This window comes from Camelus ferus, chromosome 11 (genome assembly GCF_009834535.1).
Source record: "Camelus ferus isolate YT-003-E chromosome 11, BCGSAC_Cfer_1.0, whole genome shotgun sequence".
In the NCBI taxonomy this organism is placed as follows: Eukaryota; Metazoa; Chordata; class Mammalia; order Artiodactyla; family Camelidae; genus Camelus; species Camelus ferus.
Window position 1 is genome coordinate 52,740,767 of NC_045706.1, and position 22,933 is coordinate 52,763,699.

General features: G+C 42.4%; 1 protein-coding gene across 16 annotated transcripts in view; it reads right to left on the reverse strand.

Moving 5' to 3' along the window:
* The window catches only part of KCNMA1 (potassium calcium-activated channel subfamily M alpha 1), a 711,960-nt gene that overhangs the window by 33,796 nt on the left and 655,231 nt on the right, over window positions 1-22,933 (reverse strand). For 14 of the 16 annotated variants that reach the window (XM_032491943.1, XM_032491942.1, XM_032491955.1 and 11 more), the window contains 2 exons: window positions 8,623-8,736; window positions 3,753-3,883 (listed from right to left, as the gene is read on the reverse strand). In XM_032491943.1, coding sequence (XP_032347834.1) covers window positions 3,753-3,883; window positions 8,623-8,736 — 245 coding nt within the window. Of the gene's footprint in view, window positions 1-3,752; window positions 3,884-7,770; window positions 7,852-8,622; window positions 8,737-22,933 lie in introns of all 16 variants that reach the window. The other 2 variants (XM_032491958.1, XM_032491957.1) reach the window with 1 other exon arrangement.

Genomic DNA, 22,933 nt, shown 5'->3' on the forward strand with positions numbered 1-22,933 from the left:
CTGACTTATTTTTTTCTTTTGGGGGGGAGCCCAGGCAGAACTCAAATTGGGGTGAGTGTAGGGGAAAGTGGTGGCTGTGTAGCAAAGAAATCTACATACTCATGTGCCAGTTGCACAGGGAGCCTTCCTTTCATCTTTTTCATGTGTGTGTGAGCATTCAGCTGGATCATTCTGAAAACTACATTTCTTGTGATCTTCTTCTTAGAGGCATATACCCATGAGCATAATTATTCCCTCTCATCATGTGTTTCTGCTGTTGATTTGCAGGAGAGAGCCATGAGGCCATGTCTGTAACACCCCTATCTGTCCCAGGAATGCATGAGATGAATCAAAACATTCTTCTTTTTAACAAATGAAGCAGTAAGCAGCAGGAGTTGAGTTATGAAGGACAATGTTCAGAGAATGTTTAGACACATGATTAAATGGCAATTTGGGGAGGAGTGCTAGAAGAGGGAGATCATTGACATCTAAAGGGATGTGTGTGTGGATGTTGTGATGTTGCTTGTAAGCGAATGTCTGAGAGGGAAGCTTACCTCTGGCTCCTGCTGTTTGCAGTCCCGCTCTCTCAATTTATATTCCTGCCAATTCTTTTAGTTCTTTCTAGTTACTGCCTTGGTCATAGACCATCTCCTCTTTTTTTTTTTTTTTTTTTTTAATAAATTAAGGTTGAGGAAGAATGCAACAAAATTACAAGGAACATTTTATCAGAAGGTCTGGACCCAATTGGGTCTGTGGAACCAGATCCAGTTTAAGATCTCACTGTGGAACTCGTCCATTTTAGACAAAGAAGTCAAGGCCTGGAATAAGTGGCTCAGCATTTTGATTAATGATCTGAAGAGTCACAACAGTGGATCAGGCAAACAGGTCTTGCTCCAATACTTAAATCAGGCTAATTCACATTATCATCCAAAATAAGATGTACAAAATAATATTGCCCAAAATAATAATAATGAAGTGCTCTGTACAGATCTGGACCCTCAATAAATCATGCTGCTAATGATAATGACAATGACAGTTACCAGATTCCTGACACCCTTTTTTCCCAGCCTAAAATTCACAAGAAATGCTGCTTTGCTCACAGACTGCGGTATTCATACATGCCTCAGCCCAAACATCGTAGTTTGCATTTCAAAGGAGATTAGAGACAGGTCTCAAAAACATTTTCAAACCAATCCACTTTGATTTCTCATCTGAGCTTCCAAGAACTGACTCCCTTGCAATGCTGTAGACAGACAGCTGTGTAACTCACATCTAGACTTGCCCCCCTCCCCCACCCCACGGCCACCATGTGCCCCCCTGTAGCTGTCACCCAGGGCCCACGCTCAGAAGGACCTCTCACTTGGTTCAATGTTCTGCTGTCACCATTTTGCAATTCTTAGTAACTTCTGAAAAAGTAGCCTTTCAAATTATGTAGCTGGTCCCGCCTGGAATATACTGAATGTCTGGTATGTACAAACAATTTTATAAATTTGGATTTTTAAAAATTTGGATAGAGTACTACATTCAACAATGTATAATAACCTATAATGAAAAAGAATATGAAGAAGAATATATACATTTATGTATAACTGAATCACTACGCTGTACACCAGAAACTAACACAACATTGTAAATCAACTATACTTCAATAAATAAAAATAAATAAATAAATAAAATTTAAAATTTGGATACAGTACTTTGCAGTTCTGAAAAAATCTACTATAAACGGTTTAATCGCCTCTTGGTGAGAAGAGTCTTTTGAAATCTAACTAGGATCAGAAGTGAAATGGAACTTCTGAGGAGATGAATTACAGAAATCTGTATGAAAGTACATTTGAAGACGGTGAGGACTGTTATGGAGAATATGGGACCGCAGTGAGCACACCCTGTAGCACTTATCATTCCCTCTGGTCTCTGCTTAAGGAGTTTGCCCAAACTGAGCCCAACATCACTGGCCAGCAGAAAGATGCGGTTCAGTATCCTCAGGTCCTCAGAAAGGTCACGAGCCCAGGGAAACCAAGAGGGGCCGTTCTTCTCCCCTTCTTGGCTTGGAAGGCAGTGGGATGGCATGAAGCCCAGTCAACCTTAATTCAGATGAATGTTGTTTCATATTTATTTTTAAATCCATAATTCTGATTTTTAACTAAAATATGCTTGTAGTTGGGCCATATTCAGGAATATAGGATAACCTAAATTAGTCTTAAAAAGCTTTATGTTTTTCCTTTCCTCAAATAGAGGTCCTTCTGGGATTAGCTTTAATGAACAGAGGAGACTGATGCATAATTAGCACATGACTTATTTAACACAGGCAGGAGAGCAGCCTTCTTAAGCACTGGGGGAAATCTATGTGTATGAAAACTCTCTGAGCTATGTTTACAGTTTTCGTGTGTTCAATAAAACCCTTTTTTAGTGGATTCACCAAAGGTCTGCTTTTATCCAGCCCATGTCTGTGTTTCTACCTATGGTGAAGTTGAGAATTCCAAAATAAAAAGGGCTTTTCTCTGGAGTAAATAAAGATACTCCGTTGGGAACACGGCACAATCCCCAGCCAGCTGTCTGCTTTGCCTTCGGTAGTTCAAGATGGCTCCTTTAAGACAGGACCTACTTTTTAACCGTTATGTTTTCGGTCTCACAAGTGAAAACACAAAAGCCTTGATTCTTTGATGCACATCAAGTTATAAAAGAAACTGAAGATGCTCTGGCTCCCTCAGCCAGCCCACCTCTCTCTCTGCCACTCCTCTCCCAGGACTCTGTCTCAGTGACTGGCAGGGCTGGACACTTTGTCCTTTACCACCCTCTGCTCATATTCAATCTATTCCCAAGTCCCGTCAACTGTACTGATGGACAGCGCTCTAGTCCGTCCACCTCCCTCCAGCTCTGCCAGCTCTCTCCTGGTCCGTGCCGCGATAGCCTCTTCCTGCTGCTGTCTTGCCTCCCGACCCCTTCTCCACACACCCGCCCAGCAATCCCCTGAGAACATAAAGCTGATCGCATCACTTGCCATCTTAAAACTCTTCCATGCCTCCTCTCTGCTCTTAAGTAAAAGACGGGGGCAGGGGAGGTATAGGGAGGGTATAGCTCAAGTGGTAGAGTGCGTACTCTGCATGCACAGGGTCCTGGGCTCAATTCCCAGTACCTTCTCTAAAAATAAATAAGTAAACAAACCTAATTACTGCTCCCCCCCAAAAAAACCCCTAAAACATAAATGAATTAATTAAAATAAAATACAAAACAACAACAAAACCTTAGATGGTACAACTGGAAATCCACTTTGCAAAAAAAAAAAGACCAAAAATATGAAAATGGCTTTTGAGGTCCTGCGGGTCTACCTCTGCCTCGTCCCCCCTCTTCCTCTCACCAAGGTCCAGCTACCCATTCTTGCTTTGCCTCCTCTGCACCTGTCAGGCACTGTCCCCCCACAACGCCTTCCCCTTTGCTGTCCTTTGGAGGATATGCTTCCCCACAATGTCTCCCCTCGTTATGGCTCAGATCTTGACAGAAAACATATTCCTTCTTTGGGGAAATCTCTCTCTGATCCTGAGATCACATCGGGCACTCACCTATATTTGTTCAGAGCCTTCCTGGCCCTTTCAGGAATTTACAGTCAGATGTTCGTGTGTTAGTTTATTAATCTGGGTCTCCCCTCCAGAAGGCCAGCTCGGCGTGGGTCTGCTCTCCACTGAAGCTCAGGCTTCAGCCCGTGCCTTTCACAGACTGGAGGTTGGAGACTGGAGGCGGGAGGTGCCCAGTCCCCGTGTCCCCTACCTACTCACCGCGCTCATGAGTGAGTCCAGGACGCTGACGGCAAACGCTGTCCCGCATGCAAAGGGCTGCGTGAGGTACAGTTCTGTGTCAGGGTCATCGTCATCGTCTTGGTCCAGAAACTGAACGTTAGTATCATTCACTAGAAAAAGCGCAAAGTAAGAATTAGCTCAAAAGACCACATGTGGGCAGCCAAGTCAGAGACAGAACAGGCTACTGGTTTAGAAACACTGAAGTCACTGAAAAGGAAAGGAAAGCACGGGAGAAGCTTTCGATGGATCTCGGGGTGGGGGTCGGTGGGCTCAACGGACTGCTCCGATGTGCTTGTTTGAGGTCCCCAGGCCTGGAGAGCTGTGACGTCAAGCAGACGTGCTCCACGACAGGCTGGTGGAGAGCTGGAGGGCAGTGCTGGTCAATTCTTTGGTAGAGTTTTAGGATCATGACAAAAAAACACCCTGGAGCGCTTTTTGGTAGCCAAGTCCTTTGAGAGATGGACATATTTCAAGGATGAGGAGCCATGAGTAGCCATGCTGGGATGGTAAGTTTAGCCACAAGGAAAAGAAAGCAATTGATTGAGAGTGAAGAGCAACAGACTGGGAGCAGCAAAGGCCAGTAGCAAGGCATCCACCCTCAGGCACAACCCACTGCCTCCCCGGGGGTTGGGTCTGGGGAGCGCCTGGTGTCTGGCGGGGCCAGACCCACATCCAACAAGTCCGGTTCAACACAAAGGCGACCCCAGGTGGGGTAAATCCCTGGCTGTTTTCGGATGCTTGCTGACAAAGACTTGCTCTGCATTCCGAGTTGCATGGGGACGCCCACCTTCTCCCTTTCCCCTTCTGAACAGCTCAATCTTTTGTGGGCTTCAGCTCAAGCAGATGCAGCATTTGATGCTATATTTCATTTCCATCTGCGGATTCCTCAAGGACTCCTCTGGTACGCACGTGCAGACTGATTGGCTGTGTCACTGAGATGTCTTTAACTTATTAAAAATTAAATGACAAATTAATTTCCATTCCCATCTCGGCTTCAGAAATGATCAGTTTTGCAGCGCAAGTAATAGGGAGGAAAGTGTGTGGTGGGGGAGAAGATGAGTGCTCGTGATTTCTGGAATAATTATCGTGCTTTTAGGAAAAGAATAGATGAGGTTTCCTTTTTCTGATTCCTTTCTAAAGGTATCAGCAGCTAATTCTCTTTCCTAGAGTTATTGTTTTAATTTTTTTTTTCCGAAAGGAACTTTTGGGATAACTTTTCTTTTTCTTTTTTTTTTTTTTTTTAACCTTTTGTTTGTTTATCCTATGAGGCAGAATAAATGATAACGGGATAACAGGCTAGGCATGGAATTATTTTTAAGTGACACCATCTTGTTTCCCTAGAGCAAGATCCTAACGGGGGAAAATCTTCGCTCTGTTCTTCCAAAGTTTATCACTTCTGGGTCCCCATTGTCTTAACAGCACTTGAACTACAGGCAAGTGAAAATGCAAAATTCAGGATCTCACAACTGGGCAGCAAATGCAAGCTTTGTCACCAACTCCCTTGGGCAAAGCATTTTATCATTTGACACCTTAGTTTCTCTCTCTGTAAAATGGGGGAAATATTAGCAGCTCTCCTGAGATGGTCAGGAGGCTCGTAGGAGATTATGCTTGGTGAGCCTGGCCCAACACCTTGATGAATGGCAGCTGCTCTCGTGACCTCATTTCCTGTCCATCAACTACATTATGAAAATTCCCAGCTCCCCTCCACCCCTCTCAGAAACACAGAGGTAAGACTTTGCTCAGGATGCTAGCAAGGTCACATGGTAACATTTCCTCTCCTCCCTCCATTTACCCAGAAGCATGATGTGCACCCTAGTTTGGTCTTCCTGCTTTGTGAATTAGACAATGTGAACTTGGGACAAGATGCAGAGAGATATGGTTTTAATTACTTGTAGGAGCTGAAGAGATGTGTGCTCCTCCACCCCTAAAGGAACAGTATCAGTTACCTCTTTTCAAGACGATGGGGAAAGGTTAGTACTGGACTTGAGAGGTGACTAGATTTTTCAGCCAGGGGTCAGTGAGTATCCTGGGTATTGTCTGGTGTTACCCAGCCTCAGAGGGAGAGCAGCCAGGGTTACCCAAAGCCTCTTTCACACAATAGTAATTATGTGGGTGCTAAGGGGTGACTCAAATGACCCCAAAATGTCTGTGATCAAATACAATGGGAAACCAGTTGAACAGCTTCTGTGGAACTTCCAGGAGCCTCTGACCTGCTAACGTCCACTGGGACACTCCAAGTGGATGAAGACTGGAACATACTACACAGCTTAAAAGACTTGTTTGACCTTGGCACCTGCTGTGTTTTCAAAAAGGCATTTTACTGGCCTGGTGTAATGCAGAACACATCTCAGAACACATAGGTAAATAGTAAATATTTGTGGGGATGAGGGGAGGGGAGGCGGGCAGGGGATGATGGTATGAGTGCCAAAGGTGGTATGGCCAGGAGGAAAATTGGGCTTAAGGCAGAAGGCGAGGATGATGTGAATACGCGGAAGGTTCTCTGAGCTCATAAAACAAATCTGGTGAGAGATGAAGGCTTCAGGACATTCAATGATGCTAATGGAATGTCTGAATTGTAGCCTCAGATTGGAGGCACCAAGCTTTTTCTTTTCTTTTCTACTAATCGCAAATCAAGATATCCTAGTTAGCTGACAGCATAGGAATTCCAAATAGACAAAGAAATTCCTGGCAGTGATGATTTTGAAATGTTGCTCAAGTTTTTTGAGATAGAGATATTCAGATGAATTTTCCAGCCAGAGGTCTGGGCTGCACAAGCTCCCTGGGTCTCTCACAACCCTAAGGTTCTGAGAAGAGCAATCCAGAAACCTAGGCTTTTAGCCAACTTCTCTAAACATGAGAAAGACACCTCTCCTACTGTTGGAAACGGAAAACAGCATGATGCTCCTTGACTGAATGAATTCATCCTGATAAACAGCGAAGTCTACAATCATGCAGCGCTGAATGGTGGACAATTTATTTCTTCGTTTCCAGACACCTGGCAAGTGAGATGACTGTGTTAAAAGCCTGCTCTTTGATTTTGAAATATATTTGGGGGCCAAGAAAATGGCACGTTCATTTCATTTGTGAGTCGTTGGGAGGCAGGTGCTCCTAACCTCTCTACCCACCCTCCACGCAGTAGCGCTTGCTGCCTCTATTTAGAAGATCAATCCCCAGGGCTGAGACCTGCTGCTGATGGGGGCCTTTCAGAGAGTTATTAACCAAGTCCTGGGGAATCGTGGAAGAGTCTGACAAAGGCCGTCATGACTGGAGCCCTTCATCTTCCAGATGAGTCCACCCTGAACCTCCCAGAGAGGGCTCTGGGCTGGCGGGGTGGGGGTCAGAGCACAGGGCTGCGCCTTGGTGGCTGCTAACTTCATCCTTTGCATCCTTCTTAAGACCTGGCTTTAAGAAAGGGTCCCCTAGGAGCTGGGTGCTTTTATGGCTTCAGAACCAGAGCTTCCGAGAAAGGGCTTAGTAGGAAAAAAAAAAGGCAAATAAAGTCAGAATAAAGGAAAATAAACAGCTGGAGGGAAGGCAGTGTCTCGGGTTTCTTATCTTAAAATTTTTATATTTCTCCTTTGACTTCCTCTGAGAGCTGTGAAGACATGTCAGTCAAACTGACAGTGTGTTGGAAGAGAAGTATAAGGGAGAAGGCGGGAGGGGGAGCAGGGGGGACGCATGGTTAAAAAAAAAAAAAAGGCCCAAGCCAAAGAAAATGAATTAGAGCAAAGATGCTTTGGAAACAACTGCCAGGTCAGATGGGTGTGATCAAAGGTTCACTGATGCTGTGTGGGGAAAAAAAAAATCATTAAGAAAGGCCAGAACAAGACAGTCAATTCCAACCAGAGCCACAAATAAAACACATTCAAAGCAGTGCCATGGGGTAGGCTTTCTCTTACAGCCGGTGGGGGAAAAAAAAAACAAGCTGATGATCGTTGGAAACACCAACCACAAAACAAAAGGAGATACTGATGTGAAAGAAAACAGTGCTTCTTACCCAGTTCAGTTATCATTAGAATGTGCGTCCCACTGTTTTTTTCCTGATTGACTGATACCAAAGGCAACTTGCCAGGTTTAGCTAATTGGATACAGCATTTAAGGGTTGGGGAAAGGGAGTGGAGGAAAGTACAGAAAAAGAAAAGAGTGAGGGAATAACAGAGGAAACATTCTCAAGTAAAGGGACCCAGGACCACAGGTAGTCAGTATTTGTCTTTGAGGGGGAGAGACCATGTAGCAGTTTTGCAAACTCACAAATAGCAGCAGGGAGTGCCATGAACAGGTTAAAAGTTGGATCCCCGTGGCCAATGATCATGGCCCTCCAAACCCCATCATTTTTTGGACCAGAGTGGCAGTCACTGAAAATGGCCTTTAGCTGAAAAGTTCAACTAGGATAGATTAAATGCAGAATGATCACACAGTAGCCCAGCGTTTCTACGAGGTTCTCAAAATGGGGTTGGCTTAGACCTGAGGCTTGTGCCTCAGGGGAGGGAACTTCCACAGATGCTTCCAATGAGAATCACTGGAAAAAATTCCTTGGACTATACCTTTCCTGCCTACCTCCCCCTTCCCTAATTAATGCCCCAATCTCAAATCCATCATCCCATGTTCTTTTGAAAGCAGTGACCAGCATGAGGGAAACTGTCTATTCATCTCAGAGGGAAGACAGATCAGTTTTCCCTTTGGTCATCTGTCATATTTCTACCCATACCTCTCTCTACTCTTCCCCCAGACAAACCCCTCAAACAAGCCTCCCACACTGAGATAGCTAAGAAATATGTCAACCTCATCATATCCAGGGTGGTTAGAAGAGAGGACAGAAAATCTACCCAAAGCTGATATGCATGCCTACCTAGTTCAGTGATGATGGGGATGTTGACTCCAGTCGTGATGGATGGCTGGCGTAACATCCCGTGCACCGGGCTGTTATCTGGAGAGGATCTGTCCATTCCTGGAGGCGTGAACCCTGGTGGGAAGGAAGGAAACAGAAGAAGGAGAAAAATCAGAAACACTGAAAATTTGGAAATAATGAGAGTACAGTGTACCGACACAATAAAAAAAAGTAACGTACGCATTATTTACAAGTCAAAAATGAGTACTCCCAGGATAGACTTGGATGAGTTGTTTTCAGAAGGACAAAGTAGGAGACCACAATAGATCAGTCTAACCCACTTGGATCCTTCCCTAAAAGCCAGTCTCTACACCAATCATCGATCTTGCTCACAGATTTTTGTTCCTCTCTCTGTCCAGGCAGACATGAGGACTGTCACCTCTCTGCCTCCTGGAAGTTAGATATGACGTGTGACAAAGCAAACGCGCTGGCCCGGGAGAGTAAACACAATGATGTGTATCAGCACTGCAAGTGTTTGACTCGCCACTTCTCTTCCCAGGCTGCGGCAACAGTGGGAACACAAGTTACCACGGAGATGAAGGCTGGGCAGCAGCCCTGGACAGAAGCCCAGACACACAAAGCATTCTGAGTGAAAAATCCATCTCTGTTGCTTTAAGCCACTGGGATTTGTTTTGTTGTTGCTTGTGTTATTCTTGCTACCACAGCAAAACCTAACCTATCCTGATCGTGATCTTAAACCAGCAGATTACTTATTTTTGGCCAGTGAGTGACTTAAACCTGGGTCTTTGACACAGTTCTAGCCAAAGGGAAGTGGGAGGACATCTGTCTGGGGGACTTAGGCAGAGTTTTCTTGCTCTTAATAAGAATCACGTAGGAAGAGATTCCCTTTTAATCCACTGGACATTGCTTTTGGAACTGTAGCAACCACCTTTAACCAGGATAGGCACCAGTCAAGGACAAAGCCAACTTAATGACCTGGCTGAAGGGAATGATAAAAAAACTGAATGACTGGAAGACCTCTCCTTAGGTCCTGAATTAACCAGCCCTAGAACCAAAACCGAGTAATCTCAGGATTTCTTACTACATGAGATTTTACACATTAATAAATTAGATTATAATATAAAATATAATAATGAGGTTTTATATGTATATTATATACATAATGAGATATATAATGTATGTTTATGTATATGTATGTTGTATTATTTATTAAACACGTATGTGTATATACATATACACACACAATATATATGCAACCACATATTTATATACATATATTTTTTTTTCCCTTTTATTTAAGCCAAACTGAGGAGTCTTTTTACTTGTGACTGAAACCGTCCTGACCACTGCATATGCACCTGCTTTTTGTGGACCCTTGAACTTCCCAGTGCACCTGACACAGACTACATAGGGTAGATGTGAGCACAGTCAACTGGAGAGTAGCCTGCCTGGTTTCTGATTTTTGCAGTTTGTGCTTCGTTGGGTCTCAGACCCAGATCTCAAGTACATATTAGGGTAAGCTTGGCCCAAGCACATCTTCAAGTCTAGGGAGGGTGGGAAGTCATCCTAGCTAGGCCAAATGGGCACCTCTTTAAGGATGTGCAGAGAGACATATAAACACAAGGCATTTATTTCCCTCACACATTCATCTGGTGAACATTCATTTTCCCCAGTGAAGCACATGGCAAGGGGCACCACCGTGCCCCTTCCCTCCACCAGAAGACAGGCAGACAGAAGTTCACGTTCACCAGCTTTCTCTTCTTTGCCCTTGGTGGATGGCTACCTGGGCTTATCAATGGATTAGGGAAGCAGAGATTCAAAGTCACTCGCTAAGTTTCCAAGAACAAAATTCCAAAGATGCTGTGACCAGATTCCTGACTCACTCCAGTAATGTGACAAGACTGGGTTGATTCTGGCATTGAGGTGCCTGTGGCTCTTCATCTACCAGGGGTGAAATGACAGGTGCTCGATAATTGCCTATTGTTTTGGAGATGCGCCATGTATGAAATGCCAGAAAAATATGAAAGAGTTTTCCTATTTTCTGCTCTCCTGTGTGTAAATTCCATACCACTGACTGCCATACTTTCAGAAAGAAAAAAAAAAGTTTTATTTACCATTCATTCCCTAATTGTGCTTAATTTTATTCTCTAGATGGATATACTGTGCCAGGGTAAGCCATTTTGAATCACAGTGTAGTGTCCATCTTTTTACACTTTGGAACATGTGTTTTTCAGCCAATCACGTAACCCAGAGGATGCATTTGAAATGCTAGTTGTTTTCTTCCCTTAGAGGAGTGAAGGGGAAAACTAAACTGTTTTCATCAGAAGTTTCATTCAAAAGCATGAAAAACTGCAAGTGACAGCTGTGCAGATTCAGTGGATGTGACGTTTTTGAATTTCTTCAACTTGACAAGTAAACACCTTAAATCGGTAATGCTATATGCATAATACATGGCCTGTATTTTGACATCCATCATCAAATGCTGACTTGAGAAAATACGGGTTTGTACGTCAAGGAATAGCACCCATAAAACAGGGAGAAAAGCAGGTCACACGGTATTAGGAAAACTGTATTTCATTACAGAACCTGCAACAAGCCAAAGCATCCTTTTATTTTATCTTATTTAAAGATTCCATTTTCAGCTGTGAAAAGACTCAATTCCTTTGCATGAAACCTTCATTTAGAAATGACATGCTTGCCTCATAGGCCTCTTTCATTTCGCTTTCATATTCCATTTTCCCCTTCAGTCGCCAAGCCTGGTTCCATTAGCATCTGCAACTGACAAACTATGGTGGCTGTCCAAAGACATCTCTCCATTAAAGGTCCTTCTCTCTCCTATACATGACCCCAAGAACAGGGTGCTTTTGTTGGAAAGAAGACTTCAGCTATGATAATGTCACTTTTTATTTTGCTACTTTCATAGCGACACATTTTCAAAAGCAAAAGGCAAAGACAAAAGAAATAGGTTTTATCTTTTTTCTTCCCTCTTCCTATAGTGTGTTAAAGATGAACAGAATTTATTAGCATTGTTGCTTTCTTAGAGATCCATATATGGGAAAAATTGTGGTTTGAAATGGCAGGGCTGACCCAGATTCCCAAAGTGACCTTGGAAAGCAAAGAAAATCAGGTACCTTCCTTCCGAAGGGATGAGGCAACCGGCCTTTGAAGCCATTTAATGGCATCTACCCCATTCATCATAGCGGCTGTTGATAAACGGGCAGGTCTAAATGGGGTCCAGATCTCTGACTGTCTTGCTCCTTAGTCCATTTTAGTTTGCTGCACTGGGTACATCTCTGGTTGAACTCTAAGTCCCCCTACATAAAGCAGGGCTCCCGTTCTGCAGTGAAAGCACTGGCACGTGGATTATACTCCAGGGACCCTAACCTACAACTGAAGGACAGTGAAACTGGGAAACGTGCCTTTCCTTAGTTAAACTAACACTCGGGAAATTAATTTTAGAAAAAACCACTTGTTTCGCCAGAAAGAGATGAACGAAGAATGTTGGCATTAGAAAGAAGGAATGAGAAGTTCTCAATTAAGAAAAGATTCAAGTTTAATTAACTCCAGCCCAAGCTCTTACCAAGACAGCCTCGTGATTCTTTCAATGTGTTCCCTTTCCTCTCTGTTGAGCATGGACATGGGAGGAAGGTTTGGGGCTGAAAATAACTTTCAAGACTAACTGATCTCCTTAAATTGAAGGGCTCTCCCCATTCCATTCCTCAGGGGCAGATGTGATGGGCTTCTGTTACCTGCTCTATTCCTCTGGCATTGGGTATAGATGGGCCCAACACTGCCCCCTGCCAAGCATGCCCACTCCCTATGCTCTGGGAGAACTTGAGGCCAGAGACTGGGTTTTCTATTTCTTTCAACATCCCAGACTATTTACAGAATTCCTGGCCCACAGAGAAGAAACGGAGTGGAACAGTTAAGAGCATGGGCTTGGAAGTCAGATGTCTTAGCTTCAGGTTCTGGCTCAACTACTTACTAACCACCAAACCATGAGCATAACACAGACCCTCTCCAAACCTCTGTTTCTTCGTCTCTAAACTGAAAGTACCTCCTACAAAGGGCAGTGGTGAGAATAAAATAAAATAGTATATTCAAAACATGTATTACAGCGCCTGGCATGAAGTAAATACTTTGAAATGTTGACTACCGATGTTAATATTTTACTAAGTACACAATAAATATTTGTGGCTAGGAACAGCACCCATTGCCACCCCTTCTCTACCGATAAAGAACAAAGGTAGCTTCGGGTTTTTTAAAAAGAATTTTCACACAGAGAAAATCCTGGAAAATTAATGGGAAGGCAGTAACAGTGTGGATATATTTTGGTAAAAAATAATTAGATCAACCCCAGTGATAAAAACACAGCCCAAAATATTTAAGGAAGGAATATTTGGGATACGGGGTGGCTCGGATTTTCTTTAGGTGTGATGAAAAACTGGCATCCAGTCTTCGTGAAAGAGAAGTTCTTAATTCCTTCTAGCATCTGTAGAATGCTTCTGTGGAGTCTTCTGTTTTCTAGACCTAATTTCCCAAGTCCTTTAATTATTCAAGGACATAAAATTTCCTCTTTTGTTTCTCAGGCTTTTGAAATGTTTTTTTTTTTAAACTACTCTCTACATTCCTTTTCAGCATTTGTCTTCTCAACCATATGCACCACTGTTGGGTTCAGCTGAACAAAATCTGTGGTATCTGAGGTTCTTTTCATGATTTTGGTTATTCACTGGCTGGCAGCACTTGGCCTGTGCCAGGGAAGTTGTTGGAAGGTTACCTTTAGTTAAATTCAACAAGGGCATTTTAGTTCAGATGGCTTCAAATGAAAGAATTTAACACAAAAACACCTGACCTATTCCTAAGAGGGTCAAGGAGAAGAGATTCGGGAATAACAAGATCACCAAGGCTTTCATTTCTTTTTTCTACTAATTGTTTTGGGGACCTGCTGCATGCACGCATATAGACACAGCATCCGTAGCACCTGTGGTTACAAGCTAAGAGATGCTGTGACTCAGATAAGATCTACCAGTGGGAATGGTGAGAAGAGCGCTCCAGGGTATTATAGTTGTAACTACATTCGAAAATGAGAAAGACTCAATGCCATGGTCCTTGCGGAACTCAAAGCAAAGGTAAGAATGTTCTAGATCTAGATTAATTAATTGAGAATGAAGAAGGTAGGCTTAAAGAGAACCTTAAGCAAAAAACAGTTAATATCCAACATCTACTGAGTGCTCAGTATACACTAAAATCTGCTCATGTTGTAACTTTCGTTTGTTCAACCATCCTATGGGGATACTGCTATTACATAGATGAGGAAATTGAAGCACAGCAGCGTTAAGCAACTTGCCCCAGGACATACCAGGAATGAGCAGGCCTCAGCTCTGAACCCAGGTAAATTGGCTCCAGAGTCTCCTCTAAGTCACCATGCCATATTTTTTCTTACTATGTGCCAAAGCTGTGCTAAGGGTTTTCTCATGGGCCACCTCATTTATCCCTCTTAACAACCCTACAAGTGTAGGAACTGCTAATATTACCACTTTGTAGATGAGGAAAATAAGACTCAGAGCAGTCAAAGAATTTCCTCCAGCATCCCCAGTTGGAAAGTGGCAGGTCGTGGGGCTACAGCCAGACAGTCTGACTTCACAGACCAGGGATGACCACGCTCCACGCTGCCCTCCCTCTGTGTGTGACGCTCTCTTTCTCATGTGCTGACCTTGGCAGGCAAGTCTGAGGCCTGAGCCAGCCTTACTCTTTTATTGTTTTCACTTTTAAACAATAGCAGACAACAGCTGGGACCCATTGTAGTTACGCTTAACCTGCTTTGGTATGGTAGCATGCACAACTCAGTACATATAATAAATGCTTTATTACAGTACTTTTCCATGGGGGAAAACACGAAGTACTTTCTAAATCTTCCCTAGTTAAATCCCCAAGCCTTTCCAGGGAGAGAGGGAGATGGAAATTCTTATAAATCACCTCCCCTAGAAGAGTTGGAGAAATGAAGGTAAGTGCCTCCCCCTCCCCCATAGATTTAACATAGGAATTGGTTCAAATGGTGGGGCAAATTATCTTTTATTGTGTGCATATAAATGATGGTTAGAAATCCATATGCTACGTTAAACTAGGGAAATAAATTAGGCAGAGTCATCTAGGTTTGCTGAGACAGGTATTCAATGAAGTTGTAAAAGGGAAAGATCACCGTTAAAAATGATCTATAAAGACATGTTAAAATCAAGAGAAACATCTCATATTACATCATCTAGGAGATGAATTAAATTTTCTGTTAACGCCAGGAAAAAAAAAATCCCAAAGCCAAATGTCAGATGAAGTGAAGATCAATAAAAATATTTTGATAAGTAAATGCAACAATGCTATTTAACACATGATTGGCAACTGCTGAAACATAAATTATCCAAATTTCCCATTGCTGCTTATGGGAAAATTATGCAGATTAGAACTTGATTAGGCTTATATCATGAGACTCAATTTGGACTTTTAATCTATTAAGCTCCAATAAATGAGGCATCTGAATAGCTCCCCTGAGCACGTGCAGTAATAGCCACAGCAGTCAGTTTTGCACTATGTGTTCCAACAAATTCTTCAGCTGCTGAAGCAAAGAAAATTCCAAGTATAGAAGCATGATTGCTTTCTAACTTGTAGGGGGGAAAAGTCCACATGCACAGGCTTGAGTTGGGAAACAGATTTTAGAAAAGTCTGCAAGAGAAATCCAGCCAAGAGAAAAACCTCAGTGTAACCTTGTAATATTTTTTCATAGATGTTTTCAGTGGCTTTCCATAAAGTTGGAGTCCTGAGTCATGACAGTCAGGAGCTGACCAGTGTTGATTCAGTGAAAAATAATTAGTTATCAGAGCAGCAGCTTCTCCTGACACTGCCCAAAGACTGCTCCAACCGACCACTTTCCACTTAGGAGCTGGAGGCTGTGCCTGCCCCCGACAGGCTGCTGGAGGCCAATGCTGGGGGCAGGCACGGGGGAACACTCCTGCCAACTTATTCCAAGTGATTCATGAGCTTGGAGCTGCTAACTGTCCCCTACGCAGAGCCTAAAGACAGAGCTTAGAAATTATACTAACAGATAGTTCTGAGAAACCTAAACTACACCATCTGGGTCTCTCCTGCCTCTTTACTAATCACTCTGTTAGAGATGCAAGAATTTTGGAAATCCTCTAGTCATTACCTCCCATTTAACAGGCGAGGAAACAGACGCTCAGAGCAGAGAAGTTATTGTGTCCAAAGTCACAGAAACAGTTGGTGGCAGAGCCAGGACAGTTGATTCTGCTGCTTTTTGCTCCCCTTCAACCCCTTCTCCACCTACAGGGGGAATTCATACCACAGTGTTTGGAGGGAGGGAGGCAACCCTGTTTCCACCCCGGCCACTGGAGTGGCAACATGAAGCCAGGCAGTCTGACTTCACAGGGCCAGCAAGATGGACCCTCATCATCCTAGGACAGATGGCTGGTTTGGAGGTGGACCAGTCCTCCAAGATGGGGCAAACCATATTCTCCCCAAGACCTGACAGAAAAATGTTAAAGATGCTTGCAAAGCTGGAAGGAGGTAAGTATGGGGCTGCTGGTGACCATTTGGCCCAAAGGGGCAAATGAAAACAGGCACACGAATCAAGGGGTGAAGAGAATGAGACAGAGGTATGATACGACATCATTCAGCCTCCTAGACTAACGTGCCTAAAACCAGAGGCACCTCTGTTGTATGACTCCCTTTTTATTTAAGCCTTTTTGGATTGGATTTCTATCCTTTGCAACCAACATGCCCAAATAGTACAGTAACTGAGAAAAATCTCTGTTCTTTTCCTGGTAAATGGCTCACACATGTCTAAGTTTCTGTTGAAACAAGTGACTATATTTTCATTCAAGCATTCTTGTTCTCTTCAAGGAACCAGGGACAAGACCTGGGTCAATGCATCCCCCTCAATCCATTTCTTTATTTACAATAAGTAACATTGATATTTTTAACAGTACTCTTTCCTACAGACTGTATTTAATGAATGCCTTAGGAAGTTGCACAAATTACTTCATCTTTTTAAAGTTTCTGTTTTGGGTCTGAATTAAACCAAAGCAAACTAAACCAACCAATCACCAACCAACCAAAGTTCTCTATAGCTATTTACCCATTAAGTCTCATAAGATACAGTCAGCACTTAGACAAGTCTCACACACAAGAAACAAACATATTTGCAAGAGTCGTCCCTCCAAGCAGACAGCCTCTGCCCTTAAAGTAAGCTTTAAGAGCTTGCTTGCTGTTCCTAATATCTGTCTCTCAGAGGGGCTGGTAGAAGGAAGGGAGGGAGGGAGGGAGGGAAGGAAACTAGTTACAAGTCAAACACAATTCAGACTACAGATTTGGAAAGAAACCTGATATTCACCTGGTATAACGTCTTCATTTGCTTGAGAGGTCACGGTGTCACGATGAATTCTTCACAACTTCCCAATTTATTTTTACCCCCTCCAAATTCATCTTACAACTTGAAAGTAAGACATACTTTGGCGACACAAATCAAATGACTTATAAAATCTGACTACCCTGTGGCGTAAGCAATTTTACTTCTAAAAATACGTGCACAGCCACAGTTTCTTTGTACTAAAGATTTAGTTACAATGTTCTTCATTCATAGTTACTAAGGAAATGGTGTTAAAATGAAAACAAAGTGAATATCCATTTTTAGGAAACTGATCATGTTAAGTATGCATCCAATAAAAATAATTCAGAAAGACATTTAGTAACATGAAAAATGATCATGATAAACTATTTGTGGGAGAAACAGGTCATATACTATTACGTGTCATCCATTTTTGAGAGGGAAAATATTTACATCTGCAGGAACAAGACTAATATGTTACCTTTCTTGTCCGAGCACTAAAATGATAGGGAATGTGCACTTGTCTTCTTTTTGTTTATATGTAGTTGCTATATTTTCTAAAAATGAATATATTTTGTTTGTGCAACGAGAAAAAAAAACTGTACCCAAATTATAAATTAATAAAAGAAAAAAGCCTGAAACCTCAGAACTTCATGTGATCTTCCTGGGCTTGAGAAGAGCTGGCTGACACGGGGGATGGACTCACTCTGCTGAGCTGCAATGATCTTAATGTCAAATATTGACCTATTTGATTTAGAAGTTGGGGAAACCAAGGTTCTGGGATAGAAGTGACCAAAGGTTACAGATTAAGGGATTTCAGACACATAGGGCCAAAATAGAGTTTTCAGGGTTCCCAGTTTTCTACTATTTCAACTTCCAACCATTTTGTAAGAGCCACTCAATCTCAGAGCAAAGGATGCTGAGCGCTTCCATGGCTCTAAAGAGCCCATGGAAACCCACAATGCTCTGTGCATACAGCTGAGAGGAGGAGCAGTCAGACCTGGTTTCCAAGACAGAAGAGTGGCCCTTGATGATTCTCATCCCAGCTCCTACCAAGTCGTACTCACTTCAGCAATGCTGTCTCCTCACTTCTCCCCCAGCTCAGTTCCTGCCCTTCCTTCACCTTCTCCAGGAAGCTTGTCCTGAATAACTTTTCTCCCTCCATTTAGCTACTTCACAAAGATATCTTCTGCTGCCCTTTTCCCATTCCCTTATTCACTATTTTATACTGCAAGCACTACTACTGATTATGTACCAATTACTGCATACTAATGCTTAAATATTTTAAGTATCTTTAATGTTCTCTTTTCTTATCATTCATACCTATTGGATTCTCCATTTCAATATGGCATGAACTATGTCAGCTTTTTCACCATTATTATTTTTACTTCTTAATTCCTGGTCTGGACCCTCCCTCTTTGGTGCCATCACAAGAGGACAAAGGCTGTGTTGCCACCAATATAGAATCTCCTCTTCCAAGCTGGATCACGTTTCCAGTAAACTAGAGGCATAAAATGCCAGGGAAAAGGTAGACATACACACTGCAAGACAGCGATATGAAGTGGATACTAATAAAACACACACAAACCTTCATGCTGCCAAGACTATATACCATTTTGTTTCCATTCCATCAATTTTTTTCTCCCTCTTTTGTGAGCATTAATCAAAGAAATGCAAAGAGCTCATTAAAGTGATAGATTGACTGAAAATGTAACCACCTTTACATTATAAACAGTTTCTTTATGTTCTCAGTGCTGTGGGCTTTGTTTCCCAGCATTTGTCAAGTAGTTCAAATGTCCTATTACATTTAAAACACCAAATGCCAAATGGGTCCCAGTTGTTTGGTTTAGTACAAACCAATGGCCAGCATAAGCAAAAACCAGAGCTACGAAATCACAAGCAAACTAAAACACCCATCTCTTAAGCACACAGAAAATTAAGTAGCTATAAAAGATGGATTTTCCAAGTGGTCCAAGACATTGCCATGCATTTTAGGAAGAGAGGAATCCCATCACTGACAACTTGCAGCCAGCTGTCTCTGACAGGTTCTAGAGACAGGACGCCTGGCCGGAGATAGCGGCTGAGGTTCCAAACATTTGATAATCCTTTAAAAGAAAGCCCTGTAAATGTTTTCTTTGAAGTTTTAAAGGCTTTCTTGCATACATATTGATGCTGGCAGATGAACATGTAACTGGGATCTTGGATCTTGAGAGTCAGGCATTCCCTCCCCACCGCAATCTTCACTAAAGAAGAGGCTGATTGGTGCTAGTTTGATTTTGAATATCTCTGTTTACACCATGATCAATATCCTTTGACCACAACATGAAATAAGCCATAATGTTGTGGTTAAGAATCGGAGTGCTACAGCTAGACTGTGTGAATTTGAGTGCTGCCTCCTTCAGTTTCTAGTTCTGTGATCTGGGCCAATCTCCTAAAATTTGTTGTCTCAATTTCCTCATCTGTAAAATGTAAGAGTAATATGTCATCAAGATTAAATGAATCAAATAATGCAGATACACTGCTTGTAACAGTGCCTGGCACAGAGTAAGCATCTTATTTAAGTACTAACTTATCTTTGATGATGATGAAGAGGATGTCCTCGAGGATAGACTGGTAATGCTGACAGAAAAATAGACAGACAATCAAAAGACACAGGTTTTAGCTCCAGGTCACCCCTTAACTCCCTGTGAGAATTCAGAGAGATTCAATGTCTTTTCCAAACTCAGTTTTCCCACCTGTAAAACTGAGGCAGACAAAGCAACGCTCCAATTGCTTCTGGCTCTCAATCCCTATCATCCTAATTCTGGGGCACTGTATTTAATACTGGAACCATGATCACTCTGGGTTTGATCACTCAATATTCAGGAATGATCACACTCATTCCTGGGGTTGCCTTTTTAAGAAGTGGGAAAACAGAAGCCCTCTCTTCCAGTATCCTAGCATAGAGACTGCATCAAAAAACACAAAGATACAGGCATATAAGAGACATGCACTAAGTGCACTGCCCATGACAACCATGCAGCGTGCACATCACAACTCTAGGCGTGAGATAACACCTTGTCTCAGGTGTACACCCACAAGGCATCATCTTTCCCCCAGAAGCCCTGCAGCCATTCCACTCACTAACAGGCAATCCAGTTTCATCTCCTGCCATGTGATCATGGTCATGGCAACTGCTCTGGTCCTCAGTTTCTTCATCTGTAAAATGGGGATGACTCTAAAGTCCCTTTCAGCACTTAAGTTTATGTCTTTTTCATGACTCCAAAATTGAAAAAAAAGCTGGTACAGAATAAACTAGCAAGGGGAATCACAAGCTCTAATGCAGATCCTGCCTTTCAATTCAATTTTATACTTTTGCCCAGAGAATGAAATTTCAGAGCCCAAACCAATGAGAAGGATGTACTTTCTCCAAAGTTGCTTATAATGGCCGAAAAGGCCATAAATAACCATTTATTAAACAAACAGTATGGGCTGAAGGAAGAGAAGCCGCTCCAATTAGGCCCCTGGGGCCTGCAGGCACAGTACATAACAGTGGGACTCGCTCATAATCCTGGCAATATGTTATCAGTTGTTCCATTTTCTTGAAGTTATCTTCATAATCAAGATGCTACCCCAGCCATTGTGAGCTTTAGGACTATTTTTAATTTTAATTTAAAGAGCAATTAAAGAAAGACAATGGATATGTGGGATAATAAAGTAAGTGATTAGCAGCATGCAAATGACAGAGGCTTAATGATAATATGGTTCTAGTCTCCAAAGGGCCTGTCGAGAGAAAGCCCTTTCTACATGTGGTTGTTCAGCTAATGTATCTCAACCCACAATTACAACACTGCTGACACCATTAACCAGTGAAACAACATCACTTTGCAAAATCCTTGTTGTCTCATTAAAATGGAAAGGGTCAGGTAATTTACCAGCGTTGTATGTCTAGTTTTGTTGTTGGTAATTAGCAAACATTACCCAGCGAGGACTCCCACTGGGAGCTGGAGAAAGTTTGTGAAATATTAAAGAGGAAAGTCTTTATATTTCACTGGAAAATTGAAAAGAAGTGTAGTAATAGTCTCCCTGTCCCTTCTTGGCACTTAGGAAGAGGAAGGAGCAAGTTGGAACTCTTTTAACTTGGGGCGAAAGGTTCAGCATGCACTGGGAAGGCACTATCCAAATCAACAGTACCCTGAATCCGGCTGCACACTGGCAAACAGGGTCTGTCTCCCCGGTTATGAAAGGGGGTGGGGAGGAAGGGAACATTGTACACTACATCTTTATTGTTCTTATGTTCTCTGAATTAATCTCCTTGAAATGGAGGAGAGGGGCTATAAAAAGTTTTCTCTCTGGAACGCTTTAATGATTTAAATAAGCACCAGAAATGTTTATTCAAAAAAGTTATTTATATATAGTTTTAAATGTAGAGATGTTGGAAATACATCCCAGGGCCCTCACTTCCTGCCTCCCTGCTTCCCAATGAAAGCCTCTGTAGACGTTGGAACTGAGACCCCACCCGAAACGCCAGCCAACACTTGGTGTGTTGTCAGGAAGCAGAGTGGTATCTTATTCTTTAAATGGAACTTTTGGAACATACAACACATTCCAATAAATGTGAACAGAAAATTATGAATTCATTAAACTACTTTGGTATCTTGTGCTATATATAATATTTATATGCCAACTACTGTAAAATATGCTTTAATATCTTTAGGCAACTATAAGGACTTAAATATTTATAAAATGGCTAAAGATAAAGTATGGCCCTCTTATTCCTATATACAGATGATGTAAGGCGTGCAATCAAAGACAATAACACTCTCTGCCCATTTGTCATCTTAAAGGAGCCGATCAACACGCCATCCCTCGTGTACCATCTCCGTAAGAGTTGTTGCCGACACAGGCAACTCCAGAGGAGTTTGCGCCTTAAAAACTACCTAGAGTGCTATACTTCACAGAAAACAGGGCTTTCTGAAAATGGAGACAAAACAATAAATTTGCAGGCAAAACAGCTCCAAGAGGGGCTTCAAAATACTGCTGTATTTATTTCTGTGACATCGGGGAATGGGAAGCATTTTGATTTAATATTTCATAACACAGAGGCAATTGCTTCCTTGCATGGTATATAATTAATGTTTGTAAAGAGGAGGGTTTCTTTTTTTTTTTTTAATTCCTCAGTATCTTACATGGAAATAAATAAATAAATAAGAGACACACCTGGACTTCCTTTAGAAACGTGGAGCAGCCTCGTATAATCCAATAAAAAGAAAGCCACCGTGAATTTATCATCACCTGGAGGCCTAGTAAGAGTAGGTTTATAGATTAAGTGTGAAACTTCAACCCTGACGCTCTCATTATTTACTGTCCCTCCTTGTCATTAGAACCTGAGTCTGATTGATTTTCAAAATTTTTCCATTTCCTAGGCCAATTAGGCATTCTAAGAACTACCTACCCCCACCTGCCTTGACATCTGCCAGGAACTCCCCTGGTTTATTTCTGCTGCTCTTTCTAGATGAGGTTGGCGTAGGGCTGGGAGCCACCTGGAAGTTCATGAGTCAAAGTTCTTTTCTCATATATGCAGCATTTTCATAATGTCCATTATATGCCATCCTAAGTTCCCAGAAATCATCCTTAGGAGGCTGCCAGTTCTATGGAGATTTAAGCTTAGTGAATCCACAGCCCTGATAAGAGGCTCACAGATGGTTATCTTGGGTAAAGAAGAACCTAGATCTGTGCTTCTCAGCCTCGGCTGTACCTTGGAATCGCTGTACATCCTATGCCCAGAGTCTGATTTAATTGCTCCGGGATGTGGCCTGGGCACAGCAAAGTTTAAAAGTTTCCCAGTTGATTATAACGTGCAACTACGGTGGAAAGCCACTATGCTAGGTCAACATCTTGAATGTGTATGTAAGTGTTTCTGCATACACCTATGGGGAG